Genomic DNA, 21215 nt, shown 5'->3' with positions numbered 1-21215 from the left:
AGAAAAAAAACAAAACAACAACGGTGCATCAGAGTGACAATCGAGTTCTAGAAGTAAAAATGCCATTCATTTTGAGCATTGATTTGTAATGATAACTTTCAGATGGAACTACTGTGAGCTCAGAGGAAGTTAGTCAATGGTATATGCACCATTGAAGCCATAATTCTGCATTATTTCAACTTATTTTTAAATTAATGTTTAACAACAGAATTCCCTACCCACTCCCACGAAACACACCAAATGATGTAACATAATCTTCCTACGCTCTCAAACTACTCATATGTTTGTGTGTATATGTATGTTTTGCAATAAACATAAAATCTACCATATCTATACACATAATCAACATCTTTAAATAGTTGTATATTTATCCGTCATGTTTATTTTGATGCTCATTCTTAATGCTTGTACTCATTCACAAAAGTTTGTAGTTCTTTCCTTCCTATAAGTCGTTAAGTACATAGTCTTGTACTTTTATCTTTCTCTCTGACTTTCAATTACATTATTGCTTCAAATTAGAATTTGTAATGTTTGATTCACCTTATACCTCTTTAACTCTTCGACTTTTTAAAAAAATACCTATAGGAGACATGAATGGGAAATACTCCCGGAAGCAAGGCCCCTGAAAAACTCTACAGCACAAGCATTTTAAGGGGAAAAGCTCAGGAATCAGATCAAGTATTAAAAACACACACATAAAGAGGCACATTTCTCATCATATTAGGTGAGTAGTGTGTTTATGGGTTAAGCACAGATACTTTAAGAGGGAGATATTTAAAGATTTTTAATGAGTTGTGACCGATTCCTAATGATATCATTAGATCACATTACTTTTTCCCTCTTGGTTATGCCAGCAGAAACGCCAATTCAAAGGTTGAGAACGTTGATAAATAATTATGAAAACAAAGATGATGAATCATCTTCAACAAGAGCAGGGATTATTAAGTAAAAAGGGTCAAATTTAGTTTTATGTTGTCTAACTGCAAATGTTTAAGGCTATTCCAAAGGACACAATTAGCAGAGGTCAGCTGGAGCAGAGAGGTTCAGACGGCTGGCACACAGTCTGAGCCATCAGAAGCACTCCAAAAGCACAATGTGGGTCAATAATTAACACCTGCGGGACAACCCTGACCTAATGCAGATATACTGTAGAGAGTCAGATGACAACAGAAAGATGGAGAGATGATCAAACACAGCATTTACTGTAAGACTACATAGAGATGAGCGAGCTAAAATGGAGGAGCGCGGAGAGTGAGAGAAAAAGACCTTCTCTCAGCACGTTCGACTCTAAAAGAGAAACGGTGGAACACACACACTGATTCTCCATCTGTTGACCACAGAGAGGATGGAGAGGGTGGCACACATGAAAAGAGAGAGAGACACCTACAAACATGAGGAGAGAGAGTTTAAAAAAAGCTCATAACTCATAAATGGAGAGACCGAATCAAAAGAAAGAGAGTGTGGGAGAAAAGAGCACGGAAGGGGAAAAAGCGGAGAGAAGATATGAATAAAGAATGACCTCTGACCTGAAGCAGTGAAAAGAGGATGCTGGGATTGTGAGAGATGAGTGTGAAAAGGGGATGAGACAAGATTCAGAGAGCAGAATGATGTCAGGAATAACATGCTTCATGCTTTAGGGAAAAAAAATGAAGACTCTTACAAAGAGTCTGGAAAAGTGCTCTTAAAAATAACTCAGACTGGAGTTGAGGATAAATGCATTAAAAAGGCAATTCGCCTAAAAATGAATAGTCTGTCATCATTTTCTCACCCTTCAAAATTGTATGATACTCTTAAGGGGAGGGGAAAAACTGAAGCTTGTTTGTTAAAAAAAGTAGATTTTGGTTTGACTAGTGCACCATATTTCAGGAACAGGTCGCAGGAGTTAACAGCACTGATTATTATGTGAATAAATTACTTAAATGTCATTCTGTTTGTCACAAAAAGCTATCTTTAGAAGACCTGGAAAATAATGCACCAGTCAAATGGACCACTTTTGATTATTTTATGCTTTTCTTCATTCTTTGTGAAGCTTAAATTCTCAAAGTTCCTTATAGTTGTATAAAAAAGAGTGACCAGTACAATTCTTTTAAATTTCTCCAGGTATGTTCAACAAAAAGGGATAGACATGTAGACATGAGAGTGAGCAAATTATGACATGCTTTGAGCTAAAGTATTAAAATTATTAAAACTAAAACAAATAAAAAATAAGCAATATTTAAAAGGCATTTTAAGGCATTAATATGTGCTTTGTAAGTACTAATAAACAGCTACTAATTGTACTAATAAATATGCTCGTAATATGCAAGTTAATAAGCAAATATTGTGAGAATTGGTCCTTAAAATAAAGTGTTGCCATAACTGCTTCCTATCAACCCTAAAATTGCTCTTGGTGATACTTTCTAAACACATGTTGATAACCTACTAAAATATGTTATATATTTATCCCTATCTATTTTTACAATACTGTGCAGTACCATCCTAAAATGAAGGAAACCTTTAGTCGGCACGGCCATTATAACAGGTTTGAAAGTGCCAATGAGGTCATAAATCTGAGGTCATTCTGCTAAACGCTGGAGCACAAGCATAATTAAAATCATAGTGAAGGAGCTAATTAGAGGATCTCAAATAAATCTAGACAAAAATGGAAGCGTTTCATTTGCTGCCTCCACTATGATCGCTGTAGTACTGGAACAAACTGCCCAGCCAATCAGCACAGTCTTACACCCACATAAATAACTCATATGTGTTCCTTACTCATGACTAACGGCCCCATGGGAGGAGGATGCAGAAAGAGAGAGAGAGAGAGAGAGAGAGAGAGAGAGAGAGTCCAGTTAATGACTATTGCCTGTAACACCAAACAAATGAATTCTCCAACTGAGAATCTGCTAACAAATGCTTCTTGGTTTTCAAAAAGTAAGTGTAAGTCATGACATTTTGCCAAGTATGGTAACCCATACGCGGAATTGGTGCTCTGCATTTAACCCATCCAAGTGCACACACACAGCAGTGAGAAGTGAACACACCGTGAACACACACCTGGAGCAATGGACAGCTATATCCAGCACCCGGGGGGAGATTTTTGCTGCATCGACCTGGTGACAAGGGCACTTCAGCCATGGGTATTGAGGGTGGAAGAAAGGGGCTGTTCATTCACTCCCCCCACCTACAACTCCTGCCAGCACCGAGACTCAAACCTGCGACCTTCTGGTTACAAGTCCAACTCTCTGACCATTAGGCCACAGCTGCCCCTAAGTAGGGATAAATACAGGTATACATACTGATTTTAAATGAACACATGCAATGGGTTGAAAGCGTAGTGTAGAAATCCACCAAATAATAAGTGCTGATTACATTTATTACAACCCATCAAGCATTAGCATTCACTTCTGGTTTGTGAAATTATTCCTTTGCACTGTAAAAAGATCTTGCCAAGTTGTAATAACAACTTCAGCAACAGATATTACATTACAAGAAAATACTATTTTAGTCTTTCTTCTTAAATTTCACATTTCATTCAATATGTTACTTATTATTTTTAGGAATATAAATATTTGTGAAATTTACAAGGTAATTTCTGAGTAAAAATAGTTTGAATGTAAATCCTACAAAATGAAGAAAGATTACTGATTAAGATTAAGGTAAAGATTATTACTATTTTAGTGTTTGGACTTTAAAACATTGTTTAATTCACTGATACTAGCTGTTTTATTTATTAATTAATTGTGAAATGTACTACTCATTTTTGAGTAAAAATTGTTTCTACACTTTTTTTTACTGAATTGAAAGGGTATGAACAATTTGTAGGGGATTACTTTCTTTACTGGGGTGAAGCCATAAAAACACAAAAAAAAACATCAGGGATAAAAAAACAGTATTTTAACTTTAAATGTGTTTTTCTATAAAAAAGAAAAGAAAAGTGAAGAGCCACATAGGGACTTCTGGGAATGATTCTGAGTTATGAAACATATGAATCAGTGAATTGTTTTTTGTAAACGGACACAAACTGTTCAAAATTTAATTTTCAGCAAAATGAGTTAGACCGTCAATCAATTCTGGTGTTTTATCTTATTCCATGTATTCCTCTATGCCAAAAGGTAGATAAATACAGTGAGCTGGGGAAAAAATAACTTTCTTTTCAGTGTTCAAGGGCATCTGCAACCCTGTACAAATGCTTAGAAACTCAATTTGATGTGAATTAAAGTGCCAAATCTGAACTTTGAACATCCCACTGAACGCTTGTGAGAAACACTAAACCTGTTCCCCAATCAGCCTGGTTTATTTTAGTTTTATTTTGGCTTTTTCTGGACACGATGATTCAACATTGTGAAAGGAGAGTGATGGATTGTTCTAGTCAATAATTTCAGACAAGGATGAACGAGGCAGAAGATGAACAGATCTGAGAGCTCTCGAGACATTTAAGTACAGAATACAGGGGTTGTGCAGCTGCCGGCGATGAGCTAGCAAACATAATTATATGAGTTGGGTAGCGGGTTGAGCTCAATGAGGCAGAGAGGAAGAAACACGCCGAGTGTTGACGCCTGGATCACCCAAGGATGCAGAAAAAACATCTGCAGAATAGTTAACCTTTCACCCACCAACAACAAACTCTATGTGTTTGCTTATTTAGAAATGAAAAAACAAGGAAGCATAAAGCTTGAAGAAAATAGGCAAACAAAATAACGAGAGAAGTGGGTATTTCGATTGAATTCCAAAGACCCAAACACAGTTTGGGCTTTTGCCAAACACATAGCATTCACAGAGCATTTTCCTTCACACAAAAATGTAGGTCTCTTCTCTATATGAAGCGTTTTACAATGTGCTATTCTAACAGCACCCATACACCCAAAATAAACCCCCAGAACAAATGCAACGGACATAGAATCCAAGTCTCAAATTAACAAGTGTCAAGTTTTTCAAGATTTAGGGTCAGATTTAGTAAACAGGGCAAATTAACATTAAGAGCCCAATTCTATAAAAGCACAGATGGAAGGGGAAAATTCTGTGGGTGATTTACTGACAATGTGCACATTAAAGAACAGAGGCAGTCAGATCATTTCCATAATGACCAGCACAATATACCAAGAGCTGCGCAAATTACCGCCTGCTTTAAGACATGCTTTTTTGGCTGTTAAATAATGGCGCAAATACCAGTAATTTGACGAGTGGCAAACGTTAGTAAATTGCATTGTGTGATTCATTTTGAATACTCCCCTCCCATAAATTCTGTGTCTGAAAGGGAAACTCTGACAAATACATATTCAATAAGGTTAGACGCAAAAATAACTATGTCCACACCTTTTAAGCGCTTATTTTCAGAAATTCTCAAAATCAACTTATTTGTGATTTGTGGCCTTACACTTTTTTGTTGAGCACGCTTGGTAATTCATATCAACATTCAACCTAAACCTCTCCCTGCACAACAAATATAGCACAAATACTGTATATTGCACAAAAGGCCTGAACATCCAATAACCTGGATCCACCCTGATGAGGTTTAACTAAGGGAATGAGGCGCTTACTGTTTCCGTAGAGTGGAGGTGTTGTTGGTCCCAGAGCTGTCATTTCGCTCCAGTCGGCCTCTCTCCTCGACAGGGGCTGACCCACATGACAGGCCTCGGGTCAGTCTGCTGTGATTCCGTCGAGCTGGACCAGGCACCGTGGATGAGGGTATATTACTGCTGCTGTTCTGATGGACACCTCCAGCACTGTGGTTTGGTAGTGATGACGGCTGGCTGGGCTTAGAGCTCTGGTTGTAGTTGTGGTTCTGCGTCGAGTTCTCGGTTCCCGGGTTTCGGTCCTGCCGCAGGTCCTGGTTCTCCTGGTTGACCCGGTCTAGCTGCGTTTGGAGCTCCTCGATACGTTTACGCTGTGTCTCTAGAAGTTTGGCCTGGTTCTCGATGATGTTATTGAGCTCCAGAAGATACTCCACAGCCCGACTCGGGCTGTCTGGGTTGGACTCCATGGTTTGGGCCTTACCCCTTCCCCCCCCACCTGATAAGTTCAGTGGGGGGGGAGATAAAACAAAAGAGCCTGAAGGTAGAAGTTTGATGGAAATATCTTTTATCCTATATATTGCAACTTGAGTCTCAACAACTGCAAAACACCAGCAAAGAACATTTAAAGCACCAGTGTTATATGCATCGACTGCATCTTAATGTTCCATGAATCCTTGTAAAAAAGTATAGGTGGTAAAGCTCTCAGTAAAGGAGTTTAAAAGTCAATAATTTGCATCCTCCAAGCTTCAAGTTAGTGAAGAAAGATGATGTATGAAGAAAAAAGACAGTTCTGGGCATCGGCTTATAGCTTTTCCCGACAAAAAGATCCATGTGACGACATGAAATCATAAGTGATGTAAATAAATGCCTATAATACAGTCAGAAATAACATCTACAGAGCACGGCTTCCACAAACCCAGTATAAAATCCAGTCATCTTGAGATCTGCTGTGCTACACACAAATCCCACATGCTGAGGTAGCACAGTGGAAAATGGGGAACAGCAGCAAAAAGATATAAATCTAATCCCTGAAATCCACTAAGATCTGTATAGTTTGAGATAGAAAACATACTGTAAAAATAACGTGGAGAAAGGGCTTTTGTCATTAACAGAAAAGTTACATTTCGTAAAACTGAACCGTAAATGTAATGTCCAATCTGCCTTCATACAGGCAGCAGAAGAGCAATTTGCTATTGCAACATTAAAAGTCTATGACACATTTGCACGCGCTGAGTGCGCGCTCGTCTTCTTCTCCAATATAGTATCAGTAATTTATATATTCAAAATAAAATGCACAAATATGGCTCCACATGTTAAAAAAAATCCTACTTACGACTCTCCTTTCTTTTCTTTTCTTCAACCCATTTTCATGGGTAGCTTTCAGTTAATCTCGAGCTCTCCGATTTCTTCGTACAATTTGCTCGTGTTCGTTTGTTTTAATCTCTTTGAATAACAACGTCGCTTAAGACGGCATTTGTCTTTTCTCTCATACAACAGACTTTTCCCAGGCGCACATCTAAGAGCTGGAGCCGCTGCTGTAAAGTTGGCGCTCTTCTGTATGTCCCGAAGTAAGCGGCTGCAGGTCTCTGGAGGCGCGCTGATGGTTTGGAGATGATCTCGCGGCGGATCAGGTTCGTGAGAGCGGTTTACACCTGACAGATCCGATAGACACTGGCGGCCAGAGAAGCGTTAAACTAGTCTCTCCTGCGCTCGCCACTCAGTCAACCCACGCAAGATCTTTTCAGTACACGAGAGAGAGATTTCAACAAATGAAGCTCGAATCACACAAACATATTACATATGCAAATGATTTCAGTAGCCTTACAAAATTACCATGGTTACAATATCTCTGCCAAAACACCACAGTTACAACGGGTATCGTCAAATAATAATATTAGCAACGTGATTTTACGTTATTTTCAATGGAACAAAATAAATTGTTGTAAAAACCTGTTCAAACTGGCAGCTGATGTTTGGCTCATAGCTGGTTTCTGGTTGGTCTAAGATAGTCATTAGTTGGTTCAGCTAACAGTTTCTCAGGAGACACTGTTGAGAAAAACAGTTTGTCCACATGATCTACCAGACCAGCTAAAACAAAGCTACCACCTTAAACCGGATCTTCAGCAGGAATTAATAATAAAAATAATAATAATAATGATCGTTTTGGTGTTCTGGGAAATGTAGAATGTAAAAGAATATAAACCTCTAAAATTGAAAACTTAATTTTCGTTGCCTCCAGTTTAAGTACAAAGTGATGCCAACCCGCAGCAGTTAGTTTGCACTTTTTATAGACCATTTAGAATCTAATCATGAAGCAAATTTAGTTGATAATGAACAGAACTGTAATAATCATAGCAGTATTGTACAGGATTAAAGTATTATTAGGCTATTAACTGAAAAATTATTTTGATTTCAAAACATTAAAACATTAACTATAAGAACCCAATATTTTATTATTTATTCATAATATACTGTACATAATAAAATAATAATTATTATAATTATCAGCATTATCAGCATGTTTCTCAAATACTAAATCACAAATACTAAAGTCAAGTTAATACCATTATGTTATTTCTATAGTCTTGATATGAAGTACTTTTCAATATGCTTTGCTGTCATCTACTGCTCAGGGCAGAAATTACAGCCGCATATAGCAGTGCTCACACACACACATACACACACACACACACACACACACACACACACACACACACACACACACACACACACACACACACACACACACACACACACACACACACACACACACACACACACACACACACACACACATACACACACACACACACACACACAAGCAAGAAAAAGCACTCCAGGGCCCAACTGATCTCAGGTAGATACATGAATCTTTATTATAACTCTTATATAATTTGTTACCTGCATTTGGGTTACAATGGATTATAACAATATAATCATAACAGAAACATAGTATATGTATATATAATTATAATATATTTCTATTTATTTCTATTTACAATTGGTACATATGGCCATAGACATTAGTATGGACATAACGACAATGTGAGACTCTAAAATTGACCTTTCAGACTGAACATGTAATAAATATAGAGGCGTTAAACTTCTTAGTGTAAGACTTGTTATGTGGCATTGGCTCATGAATGTTATGATATGTTTAAAGATGTGTGGACCACCAACACCAGACTGATCCCAGACCTGCTGGGGCTGCACAGATTACACTGCTGTCCCAATTGACTGCTGTGGGTTAAAATGGCAACATCTTATGCATAGTTTAAATGTGCGTATATTCTGGTAGAGAGTATGACACACAGAATTAACAATTTTGGGTGGTGTGTTGGTTTGATGACAGAACTTAACGATCAGCAAAAAATGAATCGAGGAAAATAAGTATTAGGCACAGTTTTTAGGTTAAATGCTAAAATATCATCAGTATATCTACAGTTAACAAGCTACAGTGAACAAGAGCATAATAGAGTCAACCTCTCTCTCATGTTTACTAGCAAGCTTTCATCAATAAAGATAAAGACCCTGGGTGCATTAAACTAGAGAGGTTTTGCAGGCTTGGCACAGCGCCACTCAATAATGCAAACTCCAGTTTATATTTTCAGTACAAACATTCAGTCCTTTTTGGTTGACGAGGTCAAACCTGCCAAGAGCAGTACGAGAACCATTTCATTAAGTATTACTTTGTTCTTTTTATAAATTACACTTCATGTTTCATAGTTAAACCTCCTTTAAAGTTTTCACAGATACTTCATCTGAACTTCAAATATACTGTAATTTCTCTTTGCTGAAGTTGGAGTGAGAGTTAATCTTTGTATTTGTGTTAATCAAACTTTGACAGCTGCAAGAAATGTGTTATGGGTCAATATATTATATTAACTTTAAATGGCATACAACCATGTCTGAAGGAACCTTTAATTTGAACTTAATTGAGATTTCTGAGGTCACAGAGGCCAAGATCAGCAGACAGGAGGAGTCTTTTGTTACCAAGGCAGCAGTAAGGGTCACTTTGAGGGTGTAAAGGGGGCATACATAAGAAAAAAAAAATCTTACAGTTTATATATCTGCTCCCTGAGATGTCAGAGACCCAGAGGGCACACAATTAATATAATACATAAAAATAAAGCATAATGCTTTTGGGGGAACTCTTGGGAGTGTGACAAATATATCTCCTCTTAACAGTGTTTACAAACTGCACACATCATTCACAAGAATGCTAAATTATGCAATCATCCTTCAAAAACAGTTTAGCAGAGATCTGGATAATACTTATTTCATAATGTTGCACAAATTATTCAAAGTTAATGTTACAAACATTAAACCTTGGGCTAAACTATCATTCAAAAGTTTGAGGTTGGTAAGATTACTAAAATGTTTTTTTTTTAGAGAAGTCTCATACTCTGCATGGTTAATCAAAAATACAATGTTAATTAAGAAGGCTGGATTTATTTTATTTGATTTTGTAATTTATTACTTTTATTTGAGTATATTTTAAAATGTTATTTATTCTTGTGACACAAAGCTGATTTTTCAGCATCTTCAATGTCACATGATCCTTCAGAAATCATTCTGATATGCTGATTTGATGCTCAAGTAACATTTCTTATTATTAATAATGCTAAAAACACTTGTGCTGTGTAATATTTTTGTGGAAACTGTAATACAATAATTTTTTCGGGATGCTTTGATGAATAGAAATATCAAAAATAAAAAAGTACTGCCCCCAAACTTTTGAATGTTCATATATAATTTCATGGCTAATGAAATGTACACCATATAGTCTTTCACTGGTTTATATGGAGCATTGTATAAGATTAAAGTAGAGTTCAAACAGCAGAACTGAAGAGAAAATTGGCTGTGCTAAAGGATAAACCTGGACACAAGCTAGCATGAAAGATAAAGAGAATATTTGGCCCTTCACATGATAGTTTTGTTGCATACAAAGTCAACATACTATACAAACAGTCTGGCACAAAAGTAAAAGATGTTGCGTCGATAACCGCAGACTTTCATTATGGAGGACAAAGTGGAAGAGAAGAAGAGAGAAAGACTTGAAAGAGCAAGCTGGAGTGGGAGTGTTCAAAAACTGCTTAAATGTGCAGGAAAAAACAAAAATATAATCTCCTCTAAGTAATGTTTCCCTGTGTAAAACTCACCACCATGATGCTCCATTGCTGTGGATGGTTGCAATGGTGTTTCCAAGCATGTTCTGGATGGTTCTGCATTAAACTACTTCATACTTTAAACTTGGCATTGTGTACTATGAATATTGTTGGCACAAATTGTTTGTTCTTTTCCTCATTTTTAGGTCACCTTGAATTAAAGGGCCTGCTAAATGTAAATTTATGTAAATTGCTTACTGACCAAGTCAAAAAAGCATGCTCTTTAGGCGCAGTCACATTAGCAAAATTTCAGTGGAATTTTGAAGGTAAAAAATGGTTCAGTGTCAATATATCTGCTACTGGTGACATATACTAGATTTCGCCCACTTAAGCTCCGCCCCTTACTTACAAGCACCTGCAAACTCATATTCAGATCTGCCTCCATCCAATCACTTACCAAAATATTTTACCAAGTCCCTGTCCTACATTTCTTTCTTTTCACAAATCCATTTCAATCAGATATACGCCACAAATACGAAAGTTTGTCGCTACTTCCATTTCATCGCAACTTTAAAAACCTAAACATAAGCAATAGTTGCCTTTACAACATAACTCATGTTTCTGTTTCTCCACCTTTCTCAACCTCCCTATTAAACCTCTGTGAGCTGGGTTTGAGCCAGGGGCCTGGAAGTGGAGGCCCCAGGGCCCTTTGTGTGGTTTTCAAGGTAAGGTTTTCAGGCGCCCTCTGTGTGGTTTTCGTGTCATTGGCTGCGGAGACGTTTGTGTGGTTTTCGTTAGCTCCTGATTCGGACTCTGCGTATTCAGACGGCGCAGATGTGAGGAAAGCAAATGGGGTTCGATTGAATTCAGAGCCTACTACTGGCTGCTCCAATGAGAGTCCAGATAAGGGTTGAAGTGGGTGGGGCTGAATTTCCGAAGGCAGCACACGGACGCCCAAATAAGGTAGACGATCATGATAACTCGTTTCTGCTACGTTTTCACTTTGTCGCTTTACATTCAATTCGTCTGGAATCCCTCGTTCAGATTTTTTGTTTAGCTCCCACTCAAGCACTTCCTTATTCGCCTCCTTTTCTCTTTCCCATTCCTTGTCGCTCTCTGAAGTAAGCGATTTTCTCTCCTCCCTCTCCCATTCTTTGTCTTTCAGCGTTTCTCTCTCTCTCATCCACTCTTGTTCCGTCTCTCTTTCCCACTCGTCCTCCTCGTCGTCTTCCTCCCACTGCAGTTTAGGCTCAGGAAGTCTCTGGTTATTGATAGTTTGTGTGTTCTTGCTTTCGTCTTTTCGCCTCTTTCTCTCCACACGTCTCGCCCTCTCCTCGCTCTTGCTCCGTCTTGACCTGTCTTCTCTTCTCTCATTGCCTTTTTTCTTCTCTTTCCCAACTCTTTCAACCCTTCCCTCCATGTTTTCATCACTTTGTCCTGTGTTTCTAGACAAGCTCTGTGTCCTTCGTCTCCTCCTTTCGTCTCTCGACCTTCGCCCCCTGCCCTGACTGCCGCCCTCGAGACTGTCAGGGCTCTCGCGGTCTCCTCCGTCACTTCCCTTCTCCCTCTGTTCTCTCCGCTCTCGGTTGGTCTTCCCTGGTTTTTGAACGCTGGATGTGGCACCCTGTTGAGCTCGGTGACGGCTCACTGTAGCCAAACCCGACTGCAGGGCCTGGGGTGAGGAGGAGACGGCTGTGACGTGATCATGGTCTGAGAGTGTAACGTTAGAGACAGATGATGGTGGAAAGAAAAGAGAGAATATTAAAGGGATAGTTCATCCAAAAATGAACAGCCATCATTTACTCATCCAATTATGTAACATTATTACATTCTAAACTTGCTTTTTCATAGAAAACAACAGAATTTTTAAGGAATCTTCATATAGATATTTTTTGTATAATGACAGTTCATAGTGGCCATTGTTATTTCAGGGCACTTTTAAACAACAACGATGTCTTAAAAATGTAAACACTTTTCCTTTGTGTTTTTGAAAAGTCTAGAGTACAGAGGACAACACTGTCAAAACAATCTCTGTTCATATGGATTCCCAAAAAATGATTAAAAACACTGTATTATTCATGCCAGACCAGTAGTTGGTGATGTCAGTTTTGTGAGGAATCACTACACACGTGCACACCTATATATTGAACACATAATACGTATGATGTCACCATTTTCACAAATTTACATTTTTGTAGTTTACACAGAGACAGAGAGTATTGTTTTCAAAAACTTGCACTTTGAACCCTGTTTCCAAAAGTTTGTTTTTTTACAGATCCTGTCGTTGTCATGTAAATGAAAGGTCAAAATGCATAAATAGTTGAAAACGGTGTTGTGTAAATGCCCCCTTAGTATCACTGAGATACTAGAATCGTTACAAATGTTTTAAATTTTTCGTTTTATTTAAATTTTTAAGTTTGATTAATTTTGTTGTGTTTTTGTAATTTTTAATAGTTTTTGTTGTTTAAAATATGTCTATACAGTTTTTTTTATTTCAGTATTAGTTTTAGTTATTTTAGTATATAAAGTTAAACTTAATGAAAATTAGAAGTGTTGTCTTGGTAACTCTCTATGCATATGACATTTCTTAAACATTCACAAACATTGTTACAAATAGCTCATTGCTTTTGTTACAGATTTTAGAAGACAAGACAGGACTTATATGGGAAAATATTTCAGCAACTCTAGTTCAAGTGAAATGGAAAGTCAATTATGGTTTGGAAAGTTTTGAAAACCAATCACAACCAATGTTCCAGAGTACTTCAAGTGTTTCACTCGGGTATTTTGTCACTCTCTTTAGTGAGGACTTTGAGGTCATTCTGAATGTGCCGTGTGCTTCATATTTAAAGCCGTGGCTGACTCATTAAAACTAAAAGCTAAGAAGCTTTGAAATGCAAAAGTGTCTGTTTGATATGCTAATAATGAACCACTTAATTATATGAAATAAAGTATGACAAATCTACAATAAAAAAACATACAAACGTACAAAAAAATTAATCTGTTTACAATTACAGTAAAAGGAAATAAAATAATTAGGGCTAACAAAGTTAACATATTTCAAGTATATTTAAGACTGTTGATATTTATATAGTTAAACACTTCCTTAACCCTTGGAATAGTCAGGATCTTAGCAGGACAATTTAATAGTCAAATGACTAATATAATTGATTAATATAATTAAGAACTAACTCATTGTTAATTGTTCCAAATTAGATGATTAACAATAGTGAAGCCATTTGCAGTCTCAGTGTGGCAGAACTGAATTACCAAGATAAACTACCAAGATATTATTCAAGATAAACTGGTATGAAATAGAAAGCACCAATTAAAAATGGTAATGAGAGGGCCAACTAAGGGCTGCTGCAGTGTCAAAGGACATCTCTGCATCATATTTTGTTTTCTTTCATTAAACAAGGAGCTGAATGCACTGAACATTAATAGACATTCTGAAAGAAATAAGATAATGTAATCATAAAATGAACACATTTAATCATGTCCCCTTATCATCATTCTGTTCTGTAAGGAATTCTCCTCTCATATCGGAGCAACTGAAGCCTGACGTCCCCTCAAAATGCAAAGCATGTTTGGCATGATTTAATTGTCTGTCAAAATAACATAATGTCTCTTAATAATGTTCATATTGCTTGGTTTATAATCATATCATTAATTTGATTACATTTTTAAATCAACTGACAGTCCCATATAAAGTATATACACTAATTTTTTTCTAAACAAATCATTTAATCAATGACAATTTTGATCTATCAGCATCTGGAATTACCAACAAACATTACCAGCTGTTTTTTTAACCCATTACCTCTCCTGTTCAGCTGCATCACAAACAGGCTGACATCACAGTGACTCTTGGTGTAATATCAACATACGACAGGGAGACCCGCAAGCACAAAGACATTTAGACGACAGAGAAATATGAGAGAGATGTAGAGAAACAGTAAAATGAAGAACTAACAGGAACAGCTACCAACCGCGTATTTTCTGTCCTTCCAATCACATAGAAACACGGTTCGCCCAGCTTGGAGTTGGTCATACAGAGAGAGAGACTGGAGAGCTCCACTAAAGGAGGAGAAGGAGGAGGAAGAGAAAGAGGGAAGGCCGAAAGAATGAAAATAAACCATTACAAGAGGTGAAGAGGTAAAAAAGTTTCCCTCATGGACGTTAGGAGGAGAGTGAAATGAATAAAAAATGGTTCATAGGAAATAAAGGCAACGAAAGATCAAAGAAGATGAAAATCAAAAGAAAACAATGAGATAAAAATAAGAATGAAGGACAAACCAAACGAGATGACCCAAAATCAAAAACAAATTAGGAGAAGTGAACATAAAACAGTTTGTTAATGAAAGTGGATAAGGTATATAAAAAATATGATATCAAAGAGAAAAGAAAAAGGAAAAAGTCCAAATAAGAAAGCAGAGAACAGCTGTTAGTAAGCTTATAGATCAAGAGAAACACATTTTCATAAGTAGCCAAAGACTGATGACATATTCAATATCTGTCCAGCGGCAGTGATAAAACAAACATTATAAACATTAAACGCTGACTCAATTTGACTGGATGAGCCACATTTGAAGCCATGAATATATAATCACTTTTAACCACACCATTCGTTCAATTAATTCACATTCTATATGCAAGTCTACATCTACAAAGAAAAAGCAATAAAGAAGCCGCATAACGACGCATGGTTAAACCACTATTGCAAAACACTTTACATGGCTTACTGCCTTGTACATAAACATATTATGTTATCTGATATCTGATGACCCATAATAGTATTCATTATAGCAATCTGATCCTAAAAGCAATGTGATTATGACCATCTCATGTTTTAGATGATGTATAATAATGTGATGTTCAGCTGATCTCTGACCTGTTGTCTTACCGTAGTCAGGGACGTATCCATTTCCTTTTTTGAACACGAGGTGTATCCTGCTTCCTCCGGTCCTGATCTGCTCCACAGCCTGACTGTGAGTCATTCCTGCTGTACTGTCTCCATTGATCTCCACCAACTGATCACTCACCTGCAACATGCACAATTACCACAGAAATCAGCCACAACTGTCTTACTGACCTGATTTTAACAGGGAACAAACATCATATTATATCAGTAGCAGCACAACTGTTTTTAACATTGATATCAATAAAAAATGTTTCTCAAGCATCAAATCAGCATATATAGAATGCTTTCTGAAGGATCATGGGACACTGAAATGATGCTGAAAATTATAACAACATTACTGTTTTACAGTATTTTTTAAATTAAGTATGCAGCCTTGGTGAGCATAAGAGACCTCTTTCAAGCATTAAAAAACTTTTGAACAGTAGTTTATGATAATAAAGCTTAGAAATCTCAAAGATGTGAAGGTGAGGCTTGAATCACTCACTATTTCATGAAGAGAATATAAAAATCTGGTAAAATATTTATACTGTATAGCACTTGAGGTCCCAAAAAAGCAACATTTTGTAGCCTCTAACACACCTGCTAATATCTATAAGAGGACGTCCTCTTGACTTCTATTGTTCTTGAGATAACTATAATTACTACAGACAAACCCTAACCTAAAAACCCTCAATTTTTATTATTTAGTCCCTTTACATTTGTGTAAAAGTGTTATTTTAGGCATTTTTGTATAAATTTATCACCAAAAGTATATCTAGATCAAAGCCACACATGCACACCTGTATTTTATGGCTGCGTGAGGCCGGTCCTCCCTCCATCAGTCCCAGCACATAGAGGCCCATGTTATATTCACTCCCTCCTCTCAGACTAAAGCCGAATCCAGTTGGACCCCTCTCCAGTTCCACACTATAGTACCGCGTGGCGTCCTGCTTTGTGTTTCATAGTGGGAAAAAAAAAATGAAAAGAGGAAAAGAGTTATTCTTTATCATTATTTTGTCACAAAGCTTATGTATATGCATTGTACGGTGAAGGTATTGTTCACCTTTGGTTTTGACCTGTGAGCTTTTCTGTTCTTATAATCAGTGTCATTTTCTGCTTGCTCTGAGGAATCTGATGAGAGAAACATATTAGGATGCTATTTCCTATATTGTTTCTATGGCTCATTTAAAAACAAGTAAAAAATATTTCTTTAAACAAGTAAAAAGGATCAGCTCATACTGATGTATCTTTTTTATATTGAATGCCACCAAACAGCATGTTGACTGTTATTTAAAAATCTTTAAATCACTTACAAGTTTCCAGTGAAATATTACATTAAAAATATTGATAACTTTAGTTATCAAAAGAGGAGAATGTTGGGGAAATGATATTGTATTCAACAACGGCTTAATCAGACAAACAAAACAAAAAATATGGAAACACTAGCTTATTTTTTCTATTGCTATTTTTTAATTATAAAAGTAATAGTCATTATATAAACAATGAAACTACACAAATGCAAGTATGGGGATTATGTAGTTTAGATAGATAGATAATCTACTTACGAGCACTGGCGCGGGGCACGATGGTCAAGCGGAGTGTGTTTCCAGCTCTCCTCAGTATCTGTGCCAGGTCTCTGTGAGGTAAATTCACCACCGATCTCCCATCCACGGCCTCCAGACGATCTCCGGGCCTGATCTGACCGCTGCGTGCCGCCGGGCTGCCTCTGCGTACCGTCACAAACCTGTGAGGCAGCAGAGACGCTGCTGCAGAACAAAGAGAGATAAATATCCTTCATTTAACATTCTGAGTGTTGATTGTACAAATCTTGCCACAGCAATACTATGTTGCGATGCAAGAGCGGTTGGCATTGTGTTGTTATGTGTTGCTTGGGTACTGCTTGGTAGTTTTTATCTGTCAATAATTATATCTCAGATACACTGTCCTTTCACTGAGTATATATGATACAAAGTAAAAGAAAAAAGAAAGCGCAGAAAGATCACATTGAATCCTTTAAAATTAAACAACCCCTAAGCGTACAACGAACAGATACCAAGGACTTGCACAAAAACACACACACACACAGTTAGGAATAAAGATGGATTATCTAAGGCAAAGCAGATAAAGAAACCTCTTTGGAGATTTGTCCCTCTGGAGAGCAACGGGAGAGATGATGGATGGAGGAAGGGTGGAAAGAGTAAAGTGGGAGGGATTCAAATGGGACAGAGAGAAAAATTGCGAGAGAAAGATAGAGGGAAATTATTTATCAGTGTGGCTGGAAAAAAAGTTACTCTCTCTCTCTCTCGCTCAATGTCAAACTCTTTCCAGGGTGGCTTTTAAAGGCATGTATCATTAATACATGATTAATACATGGCCGAATCAGAGATTCTGTAGCCGCTGCAGATCCTCCCACTGAATGTCACCTACAGAAACCTGTGACACAGCTCGCAGGCAGAATATCAATGCAGATTTAGCACAAATCCTTACAGTCATTAAAATCACAGACGTCAGACCAATAAAGGTGCTGATATGATGTCAGGGATAACAAACATCTGAACTGCAGCTGAAATACAGAAATTAGACATTCTGCAGAAAAAAGACTTTAAAATGTCATCGTAACTGTTTGAAATGTCTTCATTAAGGTTCCCATAAATCTGACTAGCTTCCAATTCACATGAATCAAAAAAAAAGTACAGTATGTTGGCTGTTATTATACTGTTTTCAAAGCTCTAAATCTCTGACATGCTTCAAGTGAAATTTTAAAGAATTTTACACGGTTTAAGTACATTATGATGTACATTAGAAAATACTGATGATTTCAGTTCAAAAAAGATTTAAAAAAAGAGGAGAATGTTTGGAAAAATGATCCTTGATTTTATCTGCTTACAAAAAACAAAACAACAAAACAAAAGAAAACCAACACAAAAAAAAACAAACAAACTAAAACCAGACAAAACAAAATACAGAAACATCAACTTATTCTTTTTTTTTTTCTATTTCTACTTCTTTGTAATATTAATTTTAACAAAGAAACCACACAAATGCATATGGGACAAAAAAACAAAAAAACAAAATCAATCCAACCCAACACAAGCAAAAAAGCAGACAAAATAAAATCCAAACAAAATATTATTATTTTCTATTTCTACGTTTTATAATAGTAATTAACACTGAAACAAAACACATGCCAGTAGGCCTATGGGGAGTATGTAGCATCAAAGGAACAAACAGACAGTCTTTATCTGTCATAAATTTGAGTTTTCTCTAAGTAGTTGTTTTTTGTCTAGCTCTGGACATTCAAACAACCAAACAACCTTCATGAGATGCATCATGGGATGCTTAACAGTATCGAATCATCCAATTAAAAAGTGTTTCCAAACTTCTTAGACTAGTACTGTATGTAACTGAACAGATGCATCCACATTTGTTACCATTATAGTTTGCAAAATATGGTCTCTATTAAAATTGAACCAGCTGTTGAGTTTAAACTTTAAGGGGTAAGCGGTAATGTTCTGTGAACACATAGAGCAATAATAATCCAAAAGTCAGGTGGAGACACTATAGGGAAATGACCTTGTGAGTCCACATTTTTGTCCCTGAAGTCAATCTGCCTGTCTCCATTAGTGTGCGCCATTAACGAGAACAGGAACTTGTCCTGTGCCGACCTACTTAGAAACAAACTCACGAGTCACGTACACTCTGATGGAGACACGAATGTAGACATGCCCACATACATCTCTCTTTCTTTTCTTGTGGACGAACCTCTGTAAGCAGTGTGTAGAGAAACAGAAATCTTCATTGATGTTTAAAGCGGACTCGATTTAGCTCAAAGGGGAACATTCATGCTAAACCTTTTGATTTCCCTCCATACTCCCAGCCTGAGGGGATATCATTCTGCAAAGAACTAGCATTAGTGTCTTGGTTTAACATGACATTCAATTACTCGGCTGGGCTGATGCCAGTGTAAGATCTGCCTAGGAGGTGTTATGCATTACAGATCCTGCTCTTACTCAAAACACGATTTGACTGAGACCATAATGTTAATGACTATCCAAGTACCATTTGACTTTTAATGTTGCTGGATTAACAGTCTGGATTTCATGTTAAGTGTCCACGTTCTACACATTATAATGTGTACCTTTAAAACTGTACCTTTAAGACCTATATGTTAATGATATGGGTTATTATATATAGATTAATTGTGATCATGGTTGCTTATTTTTATTAAGTCATTTCGATCGGGATTTTTGGGGATGGGGAGACATTTTAGAGGTTAAATGTCCAGGCTGGTAAACCCAAAGGCTCAAATCCCATCATGGGAGAAGAGAAAAGAGCTTGGGGTTCCCATCAAAAATCTGCCCGTGAGTGAAGCACTTACTCCTGATTCCTCTGGAGGGACTGTTCCTCTAATAAAAATAAGTCACTCTGGATCAGAAGGATGCAGTAGCTCTTTATGTAGAGCCTATATACAGTATAATGCATATGATATTACAGCTTACAAATACAATCAGATGTTTGGATATAACCAAAGTTATAATAAATGACAATACTTTTCTAAAGTGCACAAAAAGATGGTAAGCACCCAATTCCATGTGTTGTAATGAATTCAAACCTGTTTAAGGTGTAATTATAGTTATATACATCATCGTTTACAACATGTGTGCCACATTAAACTAAGAAAATTTACCAGCCCCAAATACTTCTAATTGTTAATGAAACTGTTTTGAGTTATTTATTTTTTTTTCATTCATAAATATATGTACACTTCTGTTTGAAATTTTGGGATCAGAAGCTTGTTCATTAAAAATATTTCTTTTATTCATCAAGAAACAGAGACATTACAAAAGATTTCTATTGCAAATAAATCATGGTTTCCACAAAAATATTGCAACTCGTTTTTACATTTATAATTATAAGAAATGTTTCTTGAGCACCAAATCAGCTTATTAAAATGATTTCTGAAGAATCATGTGACACTGAAGAGTGGAGTAATGACTGCTGAAAATTCAGCTTTGTCATCACAGAAATAAACAACATTTTAAAATGTATTCAAATAGAAAACTGTTATTTTAAATTGTAATAATATTTCACAATATTACCGTTTTTACTGTATTTTTATCAAATAAATGCAGTCTTGGTTAACACAACAGAACTTATTTTTTAATATTAAAAAAAAATAAAAAATCTTACCACCCCAAATTTTGAACAGTATATATCTTTTTCACCAATAAATTAATATTTGTATATTATTATGATGATTATTATTATAATGTATGTGTGTGTGTGTGTGTGTGTGTGTGTTTAGTTCACATGCATAATTTTAAGAATATTCATGTTCAGGATTAAAAAGGCACCCTATGATTGAAAATATTAAATTAATTTGATTTACTCATGTCAATTTTTATTAAATAATTATTCTTACAAATCTGTTTAGATCATGAACTGTGTTATTTCAAAGAATGGTTAGTCTTGGAATTTTCAGTTCAATGGGTTGAAAATTATAATAATTATAATTTAAATGATAAATTCTAATAATACCTTAGTTTTTGTAAACTGCTTATTAAATATACCCTATGACACATAAAATATATATTTCTAAATTAGAAATGTAGTTGAGAAGATAAAAATCTGAAGTGGTCTGACCAGTCAAAAGAAAACATGTATATTGTTGGATCTGTTATGTGACAAACCACTAAATTAATAAATAACAAAGAA

The 21215-nt window shown here is 36.3% G+C and overlaps 2 protein-coding genes across 11 annotated transcripts in view; both read right to left on the bottom strand.

The window, feature by feature from the left end:
• The window catches only part of iqsec2b (IQ motif and Sec7 domain ArfGEF 2b), a 70564-nt gene extending 63109 nt beyond the window's left edge, over positions 1–7455 (bottom strand). The window contains exons 1-2 of one of the 7 annotated variants that reach the window (XM_042730061.1): positions 6829–7455; positions 5520–6540 (exon numbers count right to left, since the gene is read on the bottom strand). In XM_042730061.1, coding sequence (XP_042585995.1) covers positions 5520–5962 — 443 coding nt within the window. In that variant the 5' untranslated portion in view covers positions 5963–6540; positions 6829–7455. Of the gene's footprint in view, positions 1–5519 lie in introns of all 7 variants that reach the window. The other 6 variants (XM_042730062.1, XM_042730060.1, XM_042730063.1 and 3 more) reach the window with 6 other exon arrangements.
• Positions 7456–12106: 4651 nt separating this feature from the next.
• The window catches only part of LOC109055070 (membrane-associated guanylate kinase, WW and PDZ domain-containing protein 2), a 63557-nt gene continuing 54448 nt past the window's right edge, over positions 12107–21215 (bottom strand). Inside the window, exons 14-19 of one of the 4 annotated variants that reach the window (XM_042730056.1) lie at positions 17066–17266; positions 16564–16631; positions 16301–16450; positions 15492–15642; positions 14574–14677; positions 12107–12313 (exon numbers count right to left, since the gene is read on the bottom strand). In XM_042730056.1, the coding sequence (XP_042585990.1) occupies positions 12248–12313; positions 14574–14677; positions 15492–15642; positions 16301–16450; positions 16564–16631; positions 17066–17266 (740 nt within the window). In that variant the 3' untranslated portion in view covers positions 12107–12247. The remainder of the gene's footprint in view (positions 12314–14573; positions 14678–15491; positions 15643–16300; positions 16451–16563; positions 16632–17065; positions 17267–21215) is intronic. The other 3 variants (XM_042730057.1, XM_042730058.1, XM_042730059.1) reach the window with 3 other exon arrangements.

This window comes from Cyprinus carpio, chromosome B8, assembly GCF_018340385.1.
Source record: "Cyprinus carpio isolate SPL01 chromosome B8, ASM1834038v1, whole genome shotgun sequence".
NCBI lineage: Eukaryota > Metazoa > Chordata > Actinopteri > Cypriniformes > Cyprinidae > Cyprinus > Cyprinus carpio.
Note: the sequence above shows the minus strand (reverse complement) of the source record. Positions and strands in the feature narration are given on the sequence as shown.